Source organism: Haliaeetus leucocephalus, unplaced genomic scaffold (assembly GCF_000737465.1).
Source record: "Haliaeetus leucocephalus isolate CR32 unplaced genomic scaffold, Haliaeetus_leucocephalus-4.0 Scaffold802, whole genome shotgun sequence".
Taxonomy (NCBI): Eukaryota; Metazoa; Chordata; class Aves; order Accipitriformes; family Accipitridae; genus Haliaeetus; species Haliaeetus leucocephalus.
Window position 1 is genome coordinate 4,768,052 of NW_010973238.1, and position 20,039 is coordinate 4,788,090.

Consider the following 20,039-nt stretch of genomic DNA (forward strand, 5'->3'; position numbering starts at 1 on the left):
AAAAAAGCCAAACCCAGAGAGAGCGCGCAACAACGAAAACCCTGCCTCCGTGTCTGGATGATCTCAGGGCTGAGCAGCATCACCTAAAGGAAAACTTTGGGGAGCCGACGGGCTTTTCCGCCGGGATGCGGGCACCGGCGTTGTGAGGCGCAGCCCGGCCGCGGGCAGGAGCGGGGCAGGCGGGTCCCCGCCCCAGGGAGCCGGGGGGGGCACGGCGGGGAGGCCCGCAGCCCCTGCCCTGCGCGCCGGACCCTGCCGGCTTTGGGGAGGGAGGGGGGGTGTCGGGGTAAGGGGCTGCTTGCCTGCCTCCGGCGACTGAGGCTCGGGAGCGAGGTTTTAACCAGAACTGGTTCCTATGTATTGAGAGGAGAGGGGTTTTTTTCTTTCACAGCATCCTCTGGTTTGAAGAAAGGAGGGAGGAAAGGGGAGGGTTAAAGCTAAAGAAGTAAGTCCTTTCTCCGAAGGAAATGCCTTTTGCGCTTTCCAGATGACCTTTGCTGAAAATGCAGCCTCTCCAGCTGAGCGATTTTTATTTTGACCGCAAAGTGTGTGAAACTGAGCCCTAACTTCTCCGCGAGCCCTAGGATGTGCGCTTCTGGGATTAGCAATATGGGGCATCTGTTGTCACCTCTCCTCTTGAGCCTGGCAGCAGTTTTTTCCAAAGGTAAGTCTCAACCTCTTCTGTCCGTTTCACTGCATCTTGTTTATTTTGCATACACAGCCTCTGTCCCCTCTCTTTGTAATCCCTTGAATGTCGATCCCCAATAGTCACGACTGAAAGACTTGGGGGGAGTCATGTGCTAGTCAAAACCAAAGATATTGTGATGGGCAATCCCGAGTGGCAGGATTTTTCCTCGGTTGACTATGACAAACAGTCTATCCATTTACAGAGGCATTTGTTACCTGCCTATTGTACTTTTGATCATGTAGTAGATGCTGGTGATGAGCTTAGCTGGTAATTCAGCTTTGGACTGCAAAGGGTTTGTTATCTGGAAATTTGAAATCTTTAGAGGTATAAGCTATTGGAGTTAGCTGCCCCACCATTATCTTCTATGTAATTTTTCAAATGAAAAATCCTGTATCTCAGGCTGGCTGGCAATGTTTTACTGGACCAGAGAAATACGTGCTTGCTGAAATGTTTAGAAGCTCTGATGAGAGCCTGAACTAGGTGTCTGATATTCTGCATGCTGAATAGAGTTTGAATGTCCTGACAGCATGACTTCAGATGACTCAGTGATACCTTCTTGTTGCCCTCGAGTGTGTTTACAGTAAGAATCAGAAAACCAGCACGTAGACAATGCAGACATTTTTGTGTGCATTTAGGTCCTCCTTTTTGAACCTAAAGTTTTCATCAATGGCCTCAGCCAAAAGGTGGATGCATTTTTGCAATACTTAATTTAGGTGATTCTGAGCATTCCTGTGGAATATAGGAGAAATACACATTTCTACTGAGAAGACATTGTGCATCAACAGCTGTACTTCGGCAGGAAAACAAAATTAAAGTTCACACGTGGTTAGTCTTCAGAGAGGAATAAGAGCATATGCATTTAATCTAAGATTTTGAAAACATACTGATAAAGAGCTCTGCTTATAAACATCGCTATTTTAAAAAAGGTATTAGTTATTCTTAACATCTCTTTACGCTTCCAGATATCAGCACTTTTCTTTTTCTTACATGAGTTATTTTTACTAATTACTTTGTATCCAGAACTGAACTTACTGACAGAAGGCAAAATACACAGCTATGTATTTCTGTGGTGGTTCCCTGTACCAAATTCACTTTTCCTTTTTTTTCCTTAGAACAGCTTAAGAAAGAAAGGAACAAAATTATAAGTCTCCTCAAATGTTACCCAAATGCAATGCCTACATAAGTACAGTTTTAAAGTTGCAATTGAAAATGCATTAGCAGCAGGGATTGGAAGTCTGAGTCTTTTCTAAAGATTGCTTCATTCACATTGCACACCAGTAGCTTTTGATTTCCCAGCTAGGTTGTAAATCATGTATTTTATTATAAGCAACATCAGTACTTTGGGTAGCCTAACAATGCAGTAAGAATATTAACTTTTTCATCTCCTATTTTTTGGTGTCTCACTTTGTAGCCTTAACACTGCGTTAATATAGTGTTTGACTGAGATTGCAGCTTATTCCAAGATTGGAGTATAAGTGGCATTTCAGTCCTACAGGGTACAGTGTTTGTTTTATTGCCAGCTCAGCAATTATAACATTTATATATTATTGTATTCTTAAATGTTACTTACATCTCCTTTGAAAGATAAACTTAGGCAGAAAAGCTAGACTTGGAAAGAAGGTCTCTTAGGTGGAAAAAAATGACTATAAAAACTGATGAGTGAGATTTTTCTATGTGTTGTGATTGTGAAGTCTCATTACAGCTGATATGTCTTGAAACCAGATACTCAAGATCCCATTAGAATTACTGGTATTGTCAGTGCTATTTATTTTGCACTTCCAATATCCAATATACTACTGCGTGATTGCTGGGACTCTTTGCAGTTTAGTAATACAGGTATCTACCTTTAATGTAATTGTCTATTTCCATACTTGGTTACAGACTCCATCTGTACTACTATGCCTTAGTACACTCTGAAAAGACCAGAGTGTTCCAGAGATTTACAGTATAAAAAAACTTGACAGTGTAAAAGGTTAATTCCCCCCCCCCCCCCCCCCCCCACCCCGTAAGAAGATGAAAACCAAAAAAATAATCAGACTTGATTTCTACTACAGGGTATGTTTGTTTGATGCCTTTCTGTTGCTAATGGAAAAACTCTCCCATTTATGACATGATGACAAAGTTTTCCTAAAGAGAGAAAAAATCTTTTAACATGCAACAGCAATCAGCTGTCTATTGTGTATAGGTCTGTTGCTGATTACTCAGAACCATGGCAACGCACCTTTTTACTGTATAGTTTCCAAATCTTTCAGGTAATAATGTTGAAGACTTGAGAATACTATTGCGGTTTTGCTTTGCTTTTATCTGGTAAATGCAGAAAATAGCTCCAGCCTGAGAATGAAATGGTGTTTTCAATAATGAGCTTCATGTTCTTATTGGAACCATTTGTCACTGATGATATAATACACGTATTTTAATATACTGTCAGTGTAATTATATGTATGTGTGTGCATGTGTACATATCTATATAGACAAAGGACAGAGATTATAAGGCTATGTAAGTGTGGTTATGGGGGTAGTTGCATTTCACAGCTTTGTCTTCAACTATATAGGAGTTTTCTGGAGTCAGTCCTGGGAAGCCAATGCTTAGCGTCAGTCAGTTGGGCATTTTGCTATTTGGCAGCAACTATGAAAAAAAAAATTCTTCAGAAATCTTCAATTAAAAAATAACCATGTCCAGCTGATGTTAAAGAAAATACAGGCTAATACAACAGGCACAATAATGGGGGTATTGTTCCATTTTTTAAGGGGAAAGCCTCTCATTAGCTTCATTGGAGTAGAATAAAAACTATAATATTTTCCTCAAACACCGGGTTCCATGCTTGGCTGAAGTCTATAATGAACTGAGCATCTCCTGTAAGACGCTAAACAATTTTAGGATGTATATTGTGAGTCTTAAGATTGAGGAGCCTTTTACATTATGAATGTTTGTTGTCAGATAAAAACCCGGATTTAATTAATTTCAAATTTCAGGTCTAAGTTGACGGTAACAAAACGAGTGAATATCTTAGTGACTTTTTCTGCCTGTGTTCTGCTGAGCATTCCGTGTTCTTCTCTGTCATCCTAGGCTGAAATCTTCCCACAAGTCGCTTTCTAATGAGATCTCAGGCCACATAGCTGCTGTTTTGATTTTCTTTTTCTCTCAGTTTTTATAAATGTGGAGGCTTGGCAACTGTATTAGGCAGGATTACCTTGTATACCCCTCGGAGTGTTCCCCATTGGCTAGAGCTGTGGATAGCACATCTGCAGTGATGCCAATCTTCTATTAGAGGAAAGTGGGGGGGGCGGGGAACCTCCCAGAAACCAAACCTCCAAACATTTAGCTTTGGTTACAATATAGGAGAGAAGTATCTGGATATTTGGATTTAAATTGTCTCTGTTTCCTTTGGAATTATCCATGTTACAGTATTCTTTGAACCATCTTGATTACCATTGAATCTTATACTGTAGATTTTTTTGTCTCGTTACAAGCAAACTCTATCTTTGGCTTTCTCTGCACAATTTTACTGATTCCATGATGATACTTAGTATCGGAATATGTCATTCTGTCCACATTGTTGAAATACTTCACTGGTGATTTCAGTGGATTATATCTTTGTGACTTGTAGTGGTATGGGAAGCCTCTTTCCTTCACTTTAATCTCACTTGTGCATCCACTGGCTTCAGCGGGGGTAGTGGTGTACAAAAAACTAACAGACGAGCTTGTTAGTTATGGTCCATCTTCCAGAGGGCTGTGGGCCACTTCTGAAGATCTTTATGTGCCAATCTTCTACTGACATTGAAGTGCACTGTGGACTTCATATAAGTAGAAACATGGAAAATGAAAAGCTGAGGAGTGCAACCACCTGTGTTTCAGCACTACTTACTTTGGAGTTCATTACTCTGGAATGCTGGTAGTATATTAGTAACAGAAAATAGTGCTGTATATGGAATCAAAATTGAAGATTATTTGATTTGATTTATGATACATTCCCCCCCCCCCCCCCTCCTTGGGGGGGAGCAGACAGGGGGTCAGGGTTGAGTTTCTGTTCATTTTAATAGATTTTTATTGTGATGATGAGGGACACATCGTTATTCTCAAAGTAACAGCCCTGACAGTACTTGTGGACAGACTCATCATAGGCACCTGTTGCTCTAGCTGTGCAATTGATATGTATAGAAAATTCACTGCATGCTGATTTCAAATGACCACTGCTTAGATGAGCATAAATGACAGGTGTGGTCAGTAAGAATTTTTCTTGTAAGCTTTGCCTATATGCAGAAACCCAAAAAGTTTTCTTAAAAACCCAAAAGATAAAGGAAATCTTTCTAGCTTAAGGTTCAAGCTGTTCCCATAAAACCAGTTTTTGTACTTTATCCCAGCTGCATTGTACTTACAGTCGTTTGAGACATTATACAAGGGAGAGGGAAACTAAGTTCCACTTTTTTGATCTTACTGTGCTTCTTGCCACAGTGTACTTCTGGGAGAAGACCCATTCTGATTTCTTTCAGTCAAAATAATAAATTCAGGCTAAACTAAAAAATTCTACAGCTAGACCCATGTTTTATTTGTCAACTGCAATACTGGCTTAATGTGATTTGGTTTCTAATATTTCCCTGTAATGTTCTCATTTTTTACTTCTGTCTTTTCTTTTATTAGTTCCATAGGACTGGCGGGCTCTGTGACACCAACCAATGTTTTAGATATTAATAAAAGCAGCTTTATTCAATAAAGATCAGTTTTATTTAATAAAAGAGAGAATCAAAAGATAATCTGATTTTTCATGCTGCATTCACATTAAATCAACCTCCTGAAGTTTTTGTGGATGCCAAGTCTAGTGGCAGTCTATCACAGGTCCTAGGATACATAAACATGACTCCAGACAGATTGATTGCAGAGAAGCTGAAGAGGCAGCTGAGATTCATCGCAGGTTTGGTTTACAAAGTGTTACATTAAATTACATGATTTTTACCAGTCTTTGTAATATTGCCTGCTGCATTATTAATGGCAGTTCAAAATTAAGTGGATTTAAAATAGTTCAGAGACATTTAGATAACACTAATTATTATGAGCAGATTTAAAGTACATATTTGAGGATGTTAGGCTACTTCACCCTCCTCCATAGGGGGGGAAGTGAACTGTAGAATGAGGATTGGCTTCTTCGTGCCCTTGATTTCTTCTTTTATTGAATAGATTTAATTCCAGTGTAAGGTGTTAGTCTGATGGCCCCACAGAGCTAATGGATTGAAAGTCTTCATCCTCCAAAGAGGTACAGCCTATGTAGTATCTATGCAAGCTTCCACTTTCTACTTTAGTAGTGTGACTTAAACTTGACCTAGAGGATGATATAACTTCCAGCTCTGTGATATAAGATATTATATCCATCTATTGATCCACAGTGGGTGTGATCCAGAGCCCATTACAGTCAGTTTATGGGGTTTCATTGCCTTTGGTAGTCTTTAATTCAGAGCACAGACAGAGTTTTCTGGAGTGGTATTTTTCAGCCTGTGGCCCACACACCAGTGGTGATTCATAGAACATCTGAGCAGTGTTGTGAAACCAGTGCCAGAAACCTTATGCATGCAAGCTAGAAAAAAACAAAGGGAGGAAACAGAAGTAACAAGGATGCTTTCAGAGTGCGTCCCAGTTTGTGTTTGGTTGTAAACAAAGACCTTTGTGACAATACTGTGTTTGGTCTGGATTTCTTTCAAAAAGTTATATGGCTCTCACCCTTAAAAGGGTTGAGAAAAACCACTGTAGTGAGACTAACTGTAGTAATTTAAAGTATTTCTCTGAACTGTTTGGTATTGCCTCAGTACTTCAGACACAATCACTGTTGGTGTGAGTGTTTCTAATCCACTGCAGCGTAGGTTCACTTAAATCAACATTGAATAGTGGTTCAGTGAAGCGATGTAGGAGTAGTCTGCCAGTCACTTAACGGCATCTGCACTGTAGGGTCAATTAACTTCCTAAAAGGCTTCCGCTGTACTCACAAAGGATGTTTGTTTGTTCTTAACCCCTCAGTCTTGTTTTTTTTAATGAAGGTTTCCAGAAAGGTTTCTGGAGGGAGTTTTCTGTGTTGCAGACGATTGTCTCCCTGAAAGTTGCTCAGGCAAACGCACACATTTTTGTTTCTTGTACAGACCATGTAGAAATGGTTGGTAGTGGATACATCTACACTGATGCCACATTTTCCCAAATTTACAAAATAGAAGGCCTCTTCCCTCCTCCTCCTATATTCACTTCACCTTCTCACAGGCCCATCTAGCTCTGTTTTTAAAGTTACTTTGAATTGATTTGGTTTGTTTAGTTATTTGGGCTTTTATTTGCAAATAAAGACTTTTGTCACAATGCTGTGTAAGATGGTTTGGATAGGAAGGTGTTCCTGAAATTTGCTATGGTAATGTTTAGTAACCATTTTCCAGCCTTAATGTATTCAATACCATTTTATACTCATTTGCTTTTCTGCTAATGGTGTCTTTTAATAGCTCTTCTTCTCCTTGGTGGAATGCATTGGGCCTCATTAGTTTGCAGTCATGCAGCTAGAGCAAGCAAAATAAAACCACATGTAAAAATGACCATGTAGACTATTAACACATGAGAAGGGGGAAGGATATTGAATAACATAGATCCCATAAAAAGAGCAAAATAAATGAGTTAGCTAGTTACGTAGAAAAAAGTAGCAGGGGTAATAATAATGAGTGCGCCAAGCAGAAGTGCAGGAAGATGTCAATGCACTCTTTATTCTTGGTGTGTGCAACTTTACAAGACAGACTAAGAAGTAACAGAAGAAGTGTCCTCTCTAGCTGAACCAGGATGCTCTACAGCATGCCTTTTGATCTATCTGCTTTCAAGGTAGGCAGACTGTTGAGCAGGCGGTCTGCAGACCTCTCGCGGAGGAGCAAGGCAGATGTCCAGCTATTCACAAAGATGAGGCTGCATGTCTTGCATGCTAAAAAATCCTCTGACTCAGTTGGAGAGTTTAGTCTCATCTAATGCTAATGATCTCAGAACCTTGAATTTTGTTGGCCCTCAACATCACTTCCTTGCTTTTTATTTATACTTTTAAAAGTGTACTTTTTACTTCTTCAGTATACATTGTGTAAAGTCATTATACAAGAGGACAAATTCAAAGCTGTCAGAGATAACTAGCCAATAGTGTCTCCGAATATTAATCCAATCATAATATAAGAAAGGAAATAATACCACTTAGCCTTCAATCCACTCATTTATCAAAGATCCTAGATTAGCACATAATCATATCCTCCATTTTCCACTGAGCCATGGTGACTCATTCATTTGTCGTCAAGAAAAGGAAACAGTGGTGATTTGCATGTGCCTGCAGTTGAAATATCTGTATTTATCCTTCAGAGTTTTGTATCTCTGTCTTAATGTAATCAGTCTTGCTTGGTTAATATTAATTGGTAGTACACATTGGGCAGTTACTTTTCTTGTCTATGCATGGCAAATTCGTGCAATTAACTTCCTACCTTGCTCTTAGCAATATGGGGTGTATTGTCAGGTTTTCCTGGTATGAAGGAGGTCTTGATGTTGTTTCGGTGGATTGTGTTTTGAACTACTGTCGAAGGAACTATTTGGTTCTGACAAAGCTTCCCAGTTTAATAAACGTGTAAAAACACTGTGTACCAGCAGTTACCCTCCTGTCATCTTTAGCATGTTTTCAGAAATAAAAATAGGATCTAGTTTGCTCAGGTGCACAAGCCTGTAGCTCTTGAGCTGAAGAAGGACATCTTGATGTGGTCAACAATATGGGACTTGGGGCAGAATTGAGCAATCCTGATTCTGCACAGTGGAGGAGAGATGTATATACACTCTGTAAGTTTATTACCACACTTTGTTACTCTGTAAGCAGCATATGAGGAATACTTTTAGAGTTTTCGTTAATCTGTCCCTTTTACGCTAATATTCACTGTGTCTGTTCTGTTTAGGATCTATTTAACTCAGATCATAGGATCTATTTAACCGAGTTAAGTGCTTATGTTGGGTGTTAAGCTTGCCTACAGACTTAGGCTCATAAGAAAACACTAGAAAAACTTGGCCTACCTTCTGTAGAAGAGGATGGAAAAGGAACATATGCAAAAGGAGTGTCTCATAATCTACTAGTGTGCTAGTGCTCATCTGATATATGACTAACTGAAGTTTGTCATCTTGTAGACTGTAGTGGCAAGGCCACTATTTCCAGATGTCTCTAATGAATTTTTTTGTACCCGTTCTTAGAAATCCTGCTAGAATGCCAGCTGCTTAGCAATCCCGTAAATCAGGGTGTGAAAAGATGGTGATCCAAAATTTAGTGGACACTTTTCAGATCTTATTTTAGTCTTTCTGAGTTGTGATATCCCTCTTAATGACAAGGAGTAGTTACACCGTCAGTGAACAACAATAAAAGCAATGTATTGCTTTTTAAAGCTTGATATGATGCTCTCCATAGATCTTCCCTTGTTTACTCAGGGTTTATCAGTTAAGGTTCTCATATTCCATATCCATTTCCGTATTATTGGGCAAACAGTTCTAAGGCTATCATGACTTTAGCTGTGCTCTGCTCTCTCCTTTGTGGTTGACTGTGTCCCCTGCAGCAGTTGTCTGATAAGAGATGATTTCTTGCATACTGAACACTTGTGCACAGTAGGATTCTGTTATATACTTCTGACTCTTTGACACCATCTGCCCAGTAAAGTGGTTTTAATGGGTTTCCACTGAGCCAGCCTGTACTACAGCCCTGACAGCACGCTCTGTATTTTTAAAAATAAACAAAATCTTTTCAGAAAAGCTGTCCATGAACATTGACTTCTCCAACAGAATTGAGGATTACATGCTGTTTGATATTTTGTGGAGGCAGAAATATTTCTATTTGATAGACTTTAAAATAGGAAAATGACTGATGGCTTGGGATGGTCTTCTAATAGGACTAGTTTATTTTTTTAAATGACCTTATAAAGCATTATTTCCTGTCCCATTTTTCAGTTGGGTATTATTATCCTTTTACAGAAATGCAATCATTTTACCTTGTTGGAGTTCTCTTCTTTATGAAAGCTGGGGAATGTAGTGGTTCGTGATGGTGATTTAGGAGTCAGGGTACCCATAGGCTTTCTGTAACCTTTGGAAAATCACTTCAGTTCTCTGCTTTCCATTTTAAACTGCCTTGTCTACTCAGAATACAAGTTATTCAGAGCAGGACCTGTTTTACTTGCTGTTTATATAGCATCTGCACCTCTTCTCAGATGAGAATGTACATTTTACCACATTAAAATAATTAATTACTAGTGGCTGAGTTAGAAACTGGAACGTGGCATTCTGATTGTCCTGTTTGCTGGATGACACGAACAGCTCGGAGGCCTGTAAGAATAGAAAAGAAAAGTAGGGTAAGGGAAAAAAAAAATAAAGATATAATGAAAGCATCTCTGTGATTAAAAAATTCTAAGAGCTTAAGTAGATTCCCATCCTATGATACAATTAATAAGCTATCTAAACCTTTTCAAACAGCAACAGATAAAGGGAACATAAAAAGCTTCTTATAAAAAGATGTTATAAAGTTGTTTTTATATTTCTTTCTGTTATAATCCGTGTTAATAAACTATTGAAGAAACCCACCAGATTTTGAATATCTGTATTAATAATGCAACAAACCACTTAGACTAAAAAAATGGGGTTTTTGGCAGATGGTACAGATCTTAGAAATATGTCATTCCTTCTCTACCTCTTCAAGTCTTTGGGGTTTATTTTAAGTTTCTACATGTTAGTAAGTTGCAAACGTAGTGGGTAGCGGTGGTGATGAGATGGACTGGTGAAAGAAACTGTTGGCTAGCCTCTCCTGTTATGATAGGACATGAAAATTGAAACAGTCAAAATGAATAGATTCTTCTGAACTTCCAAGCTGACTTTATAAGAACACACACAGAGTCAGACACAATCCTATTCTTTAGTCTTTAAGTTCTTTTTTCTAAATTACATGGAGTTTGACCTCCAGCTGAGGTGAAGGTTTCCACCTGAAGCATGGGTTTCTTTTGCCTTCTCTGTGCCCTATACAGTACTAGTCCTCATTTGTAGATCTGTGTAGGGAGCCAGTACAAGGTATTTGAACCTCTATTTCTAGCTGCCCATTTACTCGAGAATAACTGTTGCTGAGGTCCCCAAGAAAAACAATCTTCCATGCTGCTGTGGCATTTTGAGTGAATAGACCATGGGGCTAAGGCAGCTTTTCAGTATATTCTGAGACGTGCAATGCCTTCATATAAAAGAACCATTCGCAACAGTCATTAGCTTTGGAACCTTTTGTGCAATAAAGACATTTAGCATCTTTAACCTGTGGAATATGCACATGGTGGTACCATTTGTGAGAAAATTGGCAAGATCTCTTCTTTGCAGCTTAAGAAACATAGGGTTCCGTCATCATTTAGTAAGTGGTCAACAGCAGAGCTGTGCATATAAAGTTTTCAGATTACGTGAATCTTTGCTCTTTGCAGGTTTTCTTACATTTTCTGGCTAGTTTGGTTGAAAGCTTGTGGACCATCTTAGCAATACTGCATCCAAGTGCAGGTTCCCTTTATGTTCTCATGTTTGCATCCTTGTAGATTTCTTTGGACGTGCTGTCTTTCAAAATCACCCAGCTTCTCGAGGTCCAGAATTCAGACTGAATTTAATGGATCCAGTTTCAGGTTAGAAAAAATATAAAGCAAATATCACTATGAATTCCCTTGAGAATTAAAATGTTATTTCCCTAATGCTATCCAGCAGGTTGATATTTTCAGAGGTATCTCAGTGCTCTTTTCTCTTTGCTATTGTTAATGCTTCATTTGTGTAATGGATGAAATGCTAACTAAGGTAAATACCTAAGATCTGTCTGTGATCCTTACACAGTTTGCTGCTGCTGTTACCTTTTTTTTTTTCCCTTTGTCCTGTCATAACTTTGGATATTGTTCCCTGCTGTTTCTGCTGCAGTAATTTAAAATACATATATCAGCATCAGCTGTTGTGTCTCTTCTTGCCATTTTATTTAGCCTCTTTATCTGAGTAGCAATAGATCAGAGTAATTGGTACAATAACCACTGTTGAAGCATTTATTTGTTTTCTTTCTATTTCTATACAGTCATGTGCTCCTTTCATCCTTTCGTCTATTCCTATCAGAATTACGCATGTGGTTTGGATCAGACCCTGAAAAAAGAGAAATGCTTGTAAGTGGAGAATACTATATATAGCAAACCTTTGTTATGATACTTATATTCTTGATGTTTAGAATGTCATCGTACGCATTACAGGTTCTCATCAAATCGTCAAATTGCATCAATAATAATAAAAAGGATGGTTCATGAAGAGATTCTTTTCAACTGTTCTCTTTTCAGCAGCATCAGAAAAGAACGATGAATTTGGCAGCATATTTGCAGTGCTAACAAATCTGGGCTTTGGCAGTCTAAATCAGGAACAGTGAATACAAAACTAAAGATCCCTCACAGAGATGTCCTGATAGTAACTGCCTTTAGGTGCAGGGGACAGCATTCACAGACCTCAGATGATTTTAGCTGTTGCAGTAGGTCATAGCATAATCTCTCAGCTAATTAGTTCTGTCAAACTTTAAGTCTTTATGGACTACAACTTCTATCTGGAAGGTTGTTGGGAGACACTGAAGATCAAGGGACGAAGAAAAATCCCCCCCAAAATGCAAAGAGAGCATTGCAAGATGTTATTTGGCGTAACAGGAATTTTCTAGTGTTTCAGTTCATTCTGTGAAGTGCTAAAGCCCATCATTTTTTTCCTAATAAGTACATTCTCATCTGTGTTTTCAACCTGAGAATAGTAGCTATCCTAGTCTTCGTATCTGTGATAACACTACCATTCCCTCAGCTTCTTGCGTATGGTCTTTGACTTGTTACAGATGTTTGCTGCCAGTTTGATCAATTTGTCAGAGAAAGTACACTTTCTCACACTTGTTTTATCTTCTTCTGACCGACAGGCACTATCAAAATCTCATCGGGAGCCTATGGAATTATTGTAGCAGTTTCAGTTATGTTTTATGCTTCTTTGACATCTGTCTTAGGAAGAGCTGATCTATTGTGTTCGTCCTGGTCTAAATCTGACTGGTCCTTTGCAAATACTGCTTTCTGGTACTTCTTCATTTTCTTCTCCAATGACTAAATAAATGTTTCTCTCAAACACTCAGTAAGTGAATTCCTCCATAGTTCTTGCACTTTCTCTTGCCTTCTCAATTACAGGTCAGTGCCGTTACTGTTTTCCTTCCAGCTGCAAGTCCAAGTCTTGTTTTTAGGGCTGAGAAGAACAGAAGGAATCATGGAGAAAAACAGACCATATAATCTTAGATTTTGAGATGACATTGAACTTGTAGTACTGACCTGTAGGAGTTATCAGAAAATAATTGGAAACCTAGGCTGGTAGCCCAGAAAATTAAGACTGAGGGCAAGCAAGAAGAAATTTATGAAAGCTGGAAGACAAGAAGAGGAAATAAAAATCAAACTCTGTATTCTGTTCTGTGCTACTACTCTGTAGAGTAAGAACTGATAATGAAGAATGGGACTGTAAAGACTGCATAATAAAGAAATTCAGGATATCTGCTTCCTGTGCTCTGTGGCCTGCTTCAGACTACTGTATGTGCACAGACAATGCCCATCAGCAGAATGGTCCCAGGAGGCCTAATGTCCTCAGACTCCCTCATGCATGCCTATACCATAGCCCACAGAGAAGTTAAACATGTATTTGACCTCAACCTATAAAATGGGTATCCTACCAAACTGCAAAATTGCCCTCACATTAGTTGAAGCAGTTTGAACTAAGAGGACACAAGCCCTTCTACACAAAATGGCCAGGGGTCAGAGTTGTTTTTCTGAAGTGGTTCCCAAAATCACTGTAACTGCTTCTTGTGAATAAATTCTGGCTAAAAAACTTAGCTGATACAGGGGAATGGGGCATCTACCATGCAGTCGAATACTGAAAAACTGGAAAAGATTGCTCTGTTCAGCCAAACAAGTGAAATGCTCCGGAATTTTTAAATCAGCAGAACATCCTTGGTGGGGGACAACTGAAATTTTAACTTTAGTTTCAGACTAAACCAAGTATTGAACTACCATAATTTTTAACGGAATAAATAAATTGTAATTTTGCCTATGATAAATTCAAGTCACAGACAGCCAAGATAGATTTTTGCTTTTTTTCATAATAATCTCATGTGAAATGGTTTGTACTTTATTTCACCCACCTGAAGGGAAAACTAAAATAATTGATGCTCAGTTACTTCTTTATATTCAGTGGTTGAAAATAACTCCTTTTGTTTTTACAGTAAAATATTTTCTCATTCACGTGAGCTACTTAATTCTCACCTCTTTTTCCAGTGGTAAAGGGTTTTTCTTGGCGTTCTTTCCTTTGCATAATGGAAACTCTCACACTTTGCAAATGCCCTCAGTGTCCTTCCTTGACACACTGGCAAAAGGTGATATTAAAAAGTTTTTTGTTTCCTTCTCAATTGCAGTAGACTGCACAGCTTTCACAATAGGACTTGCCTTCTGCCCTGGACAAGTAGTCCTCAAATGTGCTGGTAACAAAAAAGATGCATTCTGTAGTACTATGGATACCATGCAACTTAAGAGAAAGAAATAATGAAATGACATAGTATTTTATATTGCAATGAAAAATCTGCTAACTGCTGTGAAAACACAGCAAGGAACAATAAGTCTTTTGGAGTCAAGGTCTAGCTTTACAGGAGAAATGTGCAGAATTTTTATAATTTGGCTGTAGAAAATGGTTATGACAGACCTTTCCTGGAAATTAAAAAAAAGGTATTTTACAGGTATAGTGCTAGCACAGTAGTTGAACAGCGGTGCTTTCCTGTATTTTGGGTGTTGAATTTTGTTCACTTAAATCTAGACTGTAAGCAGTCAGAAGAAAATTTGTAAGCATTCTTTACTAGGCTGAATCTGATCTGAAAATGAGCATGGATGGTATGTCTCCTCGGTAGGTTAAGTCAGCCTCAGTTGGGGCTGCTTCAGTCTCTCTTTCTTGTGTGGCATTGACATTTATGCAGTTGAGTAATGAACCATGCAGAGAGCTGACTAATTTTTTTAGCTGAAAACTAATTTTTTTTCCTCATTTATATAGGTTAGGGGTTTTTTTGCAGACACCAGCTCCAACAATACTGCAGTTGCGTATTGAGGTGGTTCAGCGCCCTGATCTGGCGGAAAACTAACCCACCAAAAGAAAAGCTTTCCAACAGATGTGGGGCTGTGAATAATCTCACCCTGAGGCCACATGCTCACTAGATCTGAGATGAAAAAGGGCTGGGTGTGTGCCTCAGTAGCCTGCAATTATACTTTCTTTTTATAATATCAAACTGTACCTCCAGTAATCTGTTCCCAGGCCTTTCCATTCTCATTCCCTTGTCAAAAAAATCATGAGTATGGAAATCAGATGTTGTTCAAGCTTATGGAGTGGCATGGAAAAAAGTTTGACAGTGATCACTTGATATATTTATGATGGCCATTTTCAGATGATAAGCCTTACCAAAGTAACATTCTATTCCATCTACAAAACAGTGACACTTTTAAAATAAAATTCTAATAGTAATATTTAATGATGACCAAGGTAAAGCTGTGCAAGTCAAACAGATATGTGATCATTTTATATAACACGTACTATCAGTCCCAGTTCTCCCTCAGTCAATTCCTTTTCACGGCTTGGTTGAAATATTTGAAGGGAAGGGAAAGCCTCCCACTGTTGTTGTTAATGTGGCGATCACTTACTTTTGGATTCAGCTGTGATACTCCAACTTTGGAGTGGATGCTACTTAACTGTATGCTGAGTATTTTGATGAGTGAGCGGAAAGATTTTGGAAATGTCTTTATAGTCTTAATCCAGCCAAACTAATTCTGAGTAGCTGAATTCTGTAGCAGTGATGATAGAGGCTGCAGTATGGTAAATGTAAGACACAGGAGTTTCCAGGAAGAAATTTGAATTTTACTTCCTTGCCCCAGTCGCATAGCTATGGTCATTTTCAGCCATCACCAATGGCCGCTGTTGCAACTGTTTCCAAAAAGCTGAGCATCCTCCTTTCATAATCATGGATCTGGGCCAGCCTAGCATTTTCTCTTTGGCTTTCAGTTCTGTACTAAGCATTACAGACTACTATTGTATGAGATCTCTCACATCTGCCTATCACCCAGGCAGTTCCCAGTTCTTAATCACTTGGTTTTTTTCCTTCATTATGAACTAGTGCTGTGGTTAAATTGGTAAGTCTTAATGGCTCATCATATCTCGAGTAGGCTTCCTGTTTCCGACCCCCGTTTTCTCTTCCACTGCCAGAATGTACAGGCTAGCAGACAAATGCCATCTGGGAATTGTAAATCTGTCACAAGTATCGCTGCTATTAGTTTGTGTGTATCAAGATGCAAGCACTGTTACAAATGCTTACTGATGTGCATCAGAGTTACAATTTTTTAAAAATTAGGTCCTTCTTGGTTCTTAAGGCATCCACCTTTTAGGTCAAAGTCTGTAAGCTTGCAGGAGTGTTTTGTTTTATTACAGTGGAATGGTTAGACCAGCATGGGGGCAAATGGCTGTTTGAGTCATGGACCAATTCCTAATTATACCTGTGTGCTTCCCTAATGGAATTCAAATAAATGATTTTGCTGTGTGAAAGAAGTGGTATTATATTTATTTCTAAATTCTTTTTAAGATGTCAGCATGTAGCCCTGAGGATGTGAAAGGAAGGTAGAGCCTGTCAGCCTCCCTGGCTGCTCTGAATTAGCCTGAACCTATTGGAAATGAAAGGTTCAGAGAGCACAGATGGAATAGATTGAAGCTTTGAGTGAATTGAAAGGGCAAGTCTACTGGCTAATCATGATCTCTATGGGCAGAAAGATAGCTAATAGATTGAAATTGTCAGACATTGTGAAGTCCTCAAAAGAACTGCTTAAGGCTTTTTGTTTCCAATTCTGGTTTATGGTAGCTGCCTTCTTTTTAATTAAAATCTATTTTGTTTTCACATAATTAAAATAAAACATGGAAGCATATAATATTTAGTGAATATGTGAGGCATGAACTGTTCTTATCTTGGTTGATTTTTTTTTTTTCTTTTAAGATAACAAAATTGCATGAAGACATCTGTTTAGAGATTACATTTCTTCACTCTGTAGATGAAGGCTAGATTTTTAGAAGTATTTAGTTTTAAATTTAAGCACCAAAATGAGTGGAGAGATTTTCAGTCAGTCTCAACATTGACGTGTGCTTTCTTCAAAGTCCATCCAGAAATGTTACAGAGGGAAGGGGTGAATGCTGAATGCTTGTGAACCCTCCTACACTAATTGAGGGAGCAGAGCACTAGAAAATCGAGGCCTCGACTCTTCTGAGAACTTTAGTACAGCTCCCAGCTCAGTGGATAGAATCTTGACTGGAGCTTAAAGATGCTGATGTGGTATTAAGAGCTACTAATATTACAACAGAAGTTAATGAAGAGGTCTTTGAAATGTTGGCTTTAATTTGCTTCATTTAGAGAAGGGAGTGATCTCATACTTAACAGACAATTCTATTTAAGCAGTTCTTTGAATTAAAGCAAAGAAAGAAGTGCGGCCTCTGTTTTGTTATTTTATTCTGTAATTTTCTCTTCAGACTGATCTTTAAGAAATAGAGGGAGCTGTTAAGATATAATAAACCACCTTCTGATACAAATCTTCAATGCCTGAAAATAAGAGGCAAAACCAGAGTTCAGTAGGATGCCAGTGTATGAAAACCTCAGAATAATTTGAAATTATACTACTGTTTTCATTGAAATAGCAGCATACTTTTGTTTTTAATTCAGAATTTCTGTTCCACTGTATATATTAAATTTCACTCTTATCTTCTGCTGGCAGAATTTCTTTGTCTTGAAATTCAGAGTCACTATCAGATCAGCCACTAATACCTTAAAGTCCACAATTCACTCCAAACTCCTAATGTCCAAAATATAGAACTTAAGATTGCTTTAAAACTGTCTTGGGCTAATTTTACAGTTATCACATTTTTTCCACTTTTTTAGATGTTAAAGTCAAGTCTGAGTTTTGCTGAAAGACTTGAACTGATGACAGAACTTTTCTACAACAGTCAGTGTTTTTACTACAAAGCCCCTTCACTTCTCCAGTCCCTCACCCAAACATTTCCTCAAACAGAACAGCCTCATGTAATCTTAAAATGTATGATGACACTCTGAAGGTCTTGAAGGCTTTCCTGATGTCTTCTGATGACTTTCTGAAGACAAGTGCTATTTTCATATTTTCTCACGCAGACTGCAACTTGTGAGAGAAAATTCTAGCTCTACAAATTCAGTCATTGACTTCAGTATGACCAGGACTTCTTCCTGCCATTATTCTTGAGAAATGAGTGGGAGTGGGTAGAAATAAAGCCAAATATGTGCATTGTCCATTACATGATTTTGAAATGTCATATGAATGAATTTACATACTAATGCTCTGCTTTGGTTAAGCGGCACGTCAAGTTCTTCTGCTAGAATTCACCAAGAAGAAAAATCCCATTAAAATAAAATTTTTTTGCTGTTTTAAGGACCGATTCAGTCATCCTCAGTTATACTTTGCAAAGTCTTACTCAACAGGAACCCCCACTGAATGCACAAGATAGCAGAAACTGACTTTTTTGAAAGAGAATTTATATTCGGTTAATGACTAACATGGGGCAGTAAGTCTTGTATTATTTATATACAAAAAGTACCCAAATTTTAGGTAAGTACTTGGAATAGATACACTACCTGAAGACTTGTTTAGCTTTTGCACAGCAGCTGATTGTCTCCAGCATCTATACCTTCTTAATTTGTTAGCTCAGTCCTGCCATAAGCTACAACACAGTGCATTGTTGATGCTGCAAGCCCTTTCTTGTTTTGGAAAAGGTGGAGCAATGTGTTAACAGCATGAATTCAATAAAGAATGGATGGGTGAGTGCATTAGCCATTAGTCTGTCAACTTTATGAAGTGCAGTGTTTTCTCAAGTCTATGAGGAACCTAATGAGCTATGATCAGGGACTCTAAGCCAGCCTCCCTAGCATCGTCTACCAAACTGCACTTAATGACAGGGTCCAAGCAGCCAAAATGAGATGTGTAGAGGTTTGCCCATCAGACTGGGTATTTTTCAAGCTCCTCATGCTGTCTGTCTGAAAGAATGGCTCTGTACCACCATCGGCTAGGGCCACTATTATAACGCTCAGATTTTTGTCTGAATACTCATCAAAATCTCTCTACTCACAGCAGTGAATTGTTAGTCAAAAGGCATTTATGTCCACGAACAGTTAAATTTTGAGGCCTCAGCTTGTATCTCTTTTATATCCTGTATTACAAGTTTACGTTACCCCCATTACCTGCAAGAAGTTGCTTCCAGTAATATTGCTTTTGCCTATATTTACTGATCCTTCTGGAAAGCTACTGATTCCTTCATGTCCTGTACCCCTCACCTTGGCACCACACTTGAGGTTTCTAAGATGTTAAAAAAAAGAGTTAAAATGAAACACCAGAATAAATTTATGTCCCTTTAAAGTTCTTAAGGCAAGAGAAACACCAGGTGGTGTATTGAGTGTCTTAACCTGAAATGGAAGAAAATACCTCCTAATAGTGATTTTGATGAGAGTACAAAAAAAATCCTAGGAGATATGATGGAAGTCCTGTCTGCAGCAGGAGTTTAGTATTAGAAGGATAAGATTGGATTAGAGGATTAGAAATTTCAGGGGAGTGGGGAGGGGCAGGGCAGGGGGAACCCACATCTATGTCAAATCATCCCTCCCTTTTCTGGTTTCTATGAGGCAACATGAAGGGACTGAACATCAGCAGGTCCTGATGTCCTTTCCAAGCAGAATCCCATTGATTGGATTGTCCTTAAGAATTTCATCGCTCATAGAATTGAACTGCCTTCTCCTTTCCCCAGGATTACCCAAATGACTGCTATCTTGCAAGATAGTTTATCACTCCCAGATAAACTTTCATGCTTCTTGTATGCACAGTACAGTCCGTATCTACTTCCTAAAATTAAGTTCTTGTTGTGTTGTTTCAGAGCTGGTTAATATCATAATATCCACTTTCTTATTAGGATATCTGCTTTCCGCAGGTTGATGCTTCCAGAAGTAAGGATGTGCTTGGTTTTCTTAATTTTGCTTTCTGATAATGATATTCAAAGCATTCTGTTTAACCAGACAAACTGACCAAACTTCCAGTTTTTAGAAAAACCTTTCTTCCATTATTAAGAAATTTACAGGCTGCTTTTTTTTTATATGTTCTTAAAAGCTGTGGGCAGGTGAGCTGCTTATATACTATTTCAGAGACATTGGTTACTGAGACATGATTTAAAACAGCAGAATAATTCAATATTTATTTCCCTTATGAC

General features: G+C 38.5%; 1 protein-coding gene across 1 annotated transcript in view; it reads left to right on the top strand.

The window, feature by feature from the left end:
• The first annotated feature begins 585 nt into the window (after positions 1–585).
• TMEM132D (transmembrane protein 132D) overlaps positions 586–20,039 on the top strand; it is a 270,775-nt gene continuing 251,321 nt past the window's right edge. The window contains exon 1 of the mRNA XM_010581742.1: positions 586–664. Coding sequence (XP_010580044.1) covers positions 586–664 — 79 coding nt within the window. The remainder of the gene's footprint in view (positions 665–20,039) is intronic.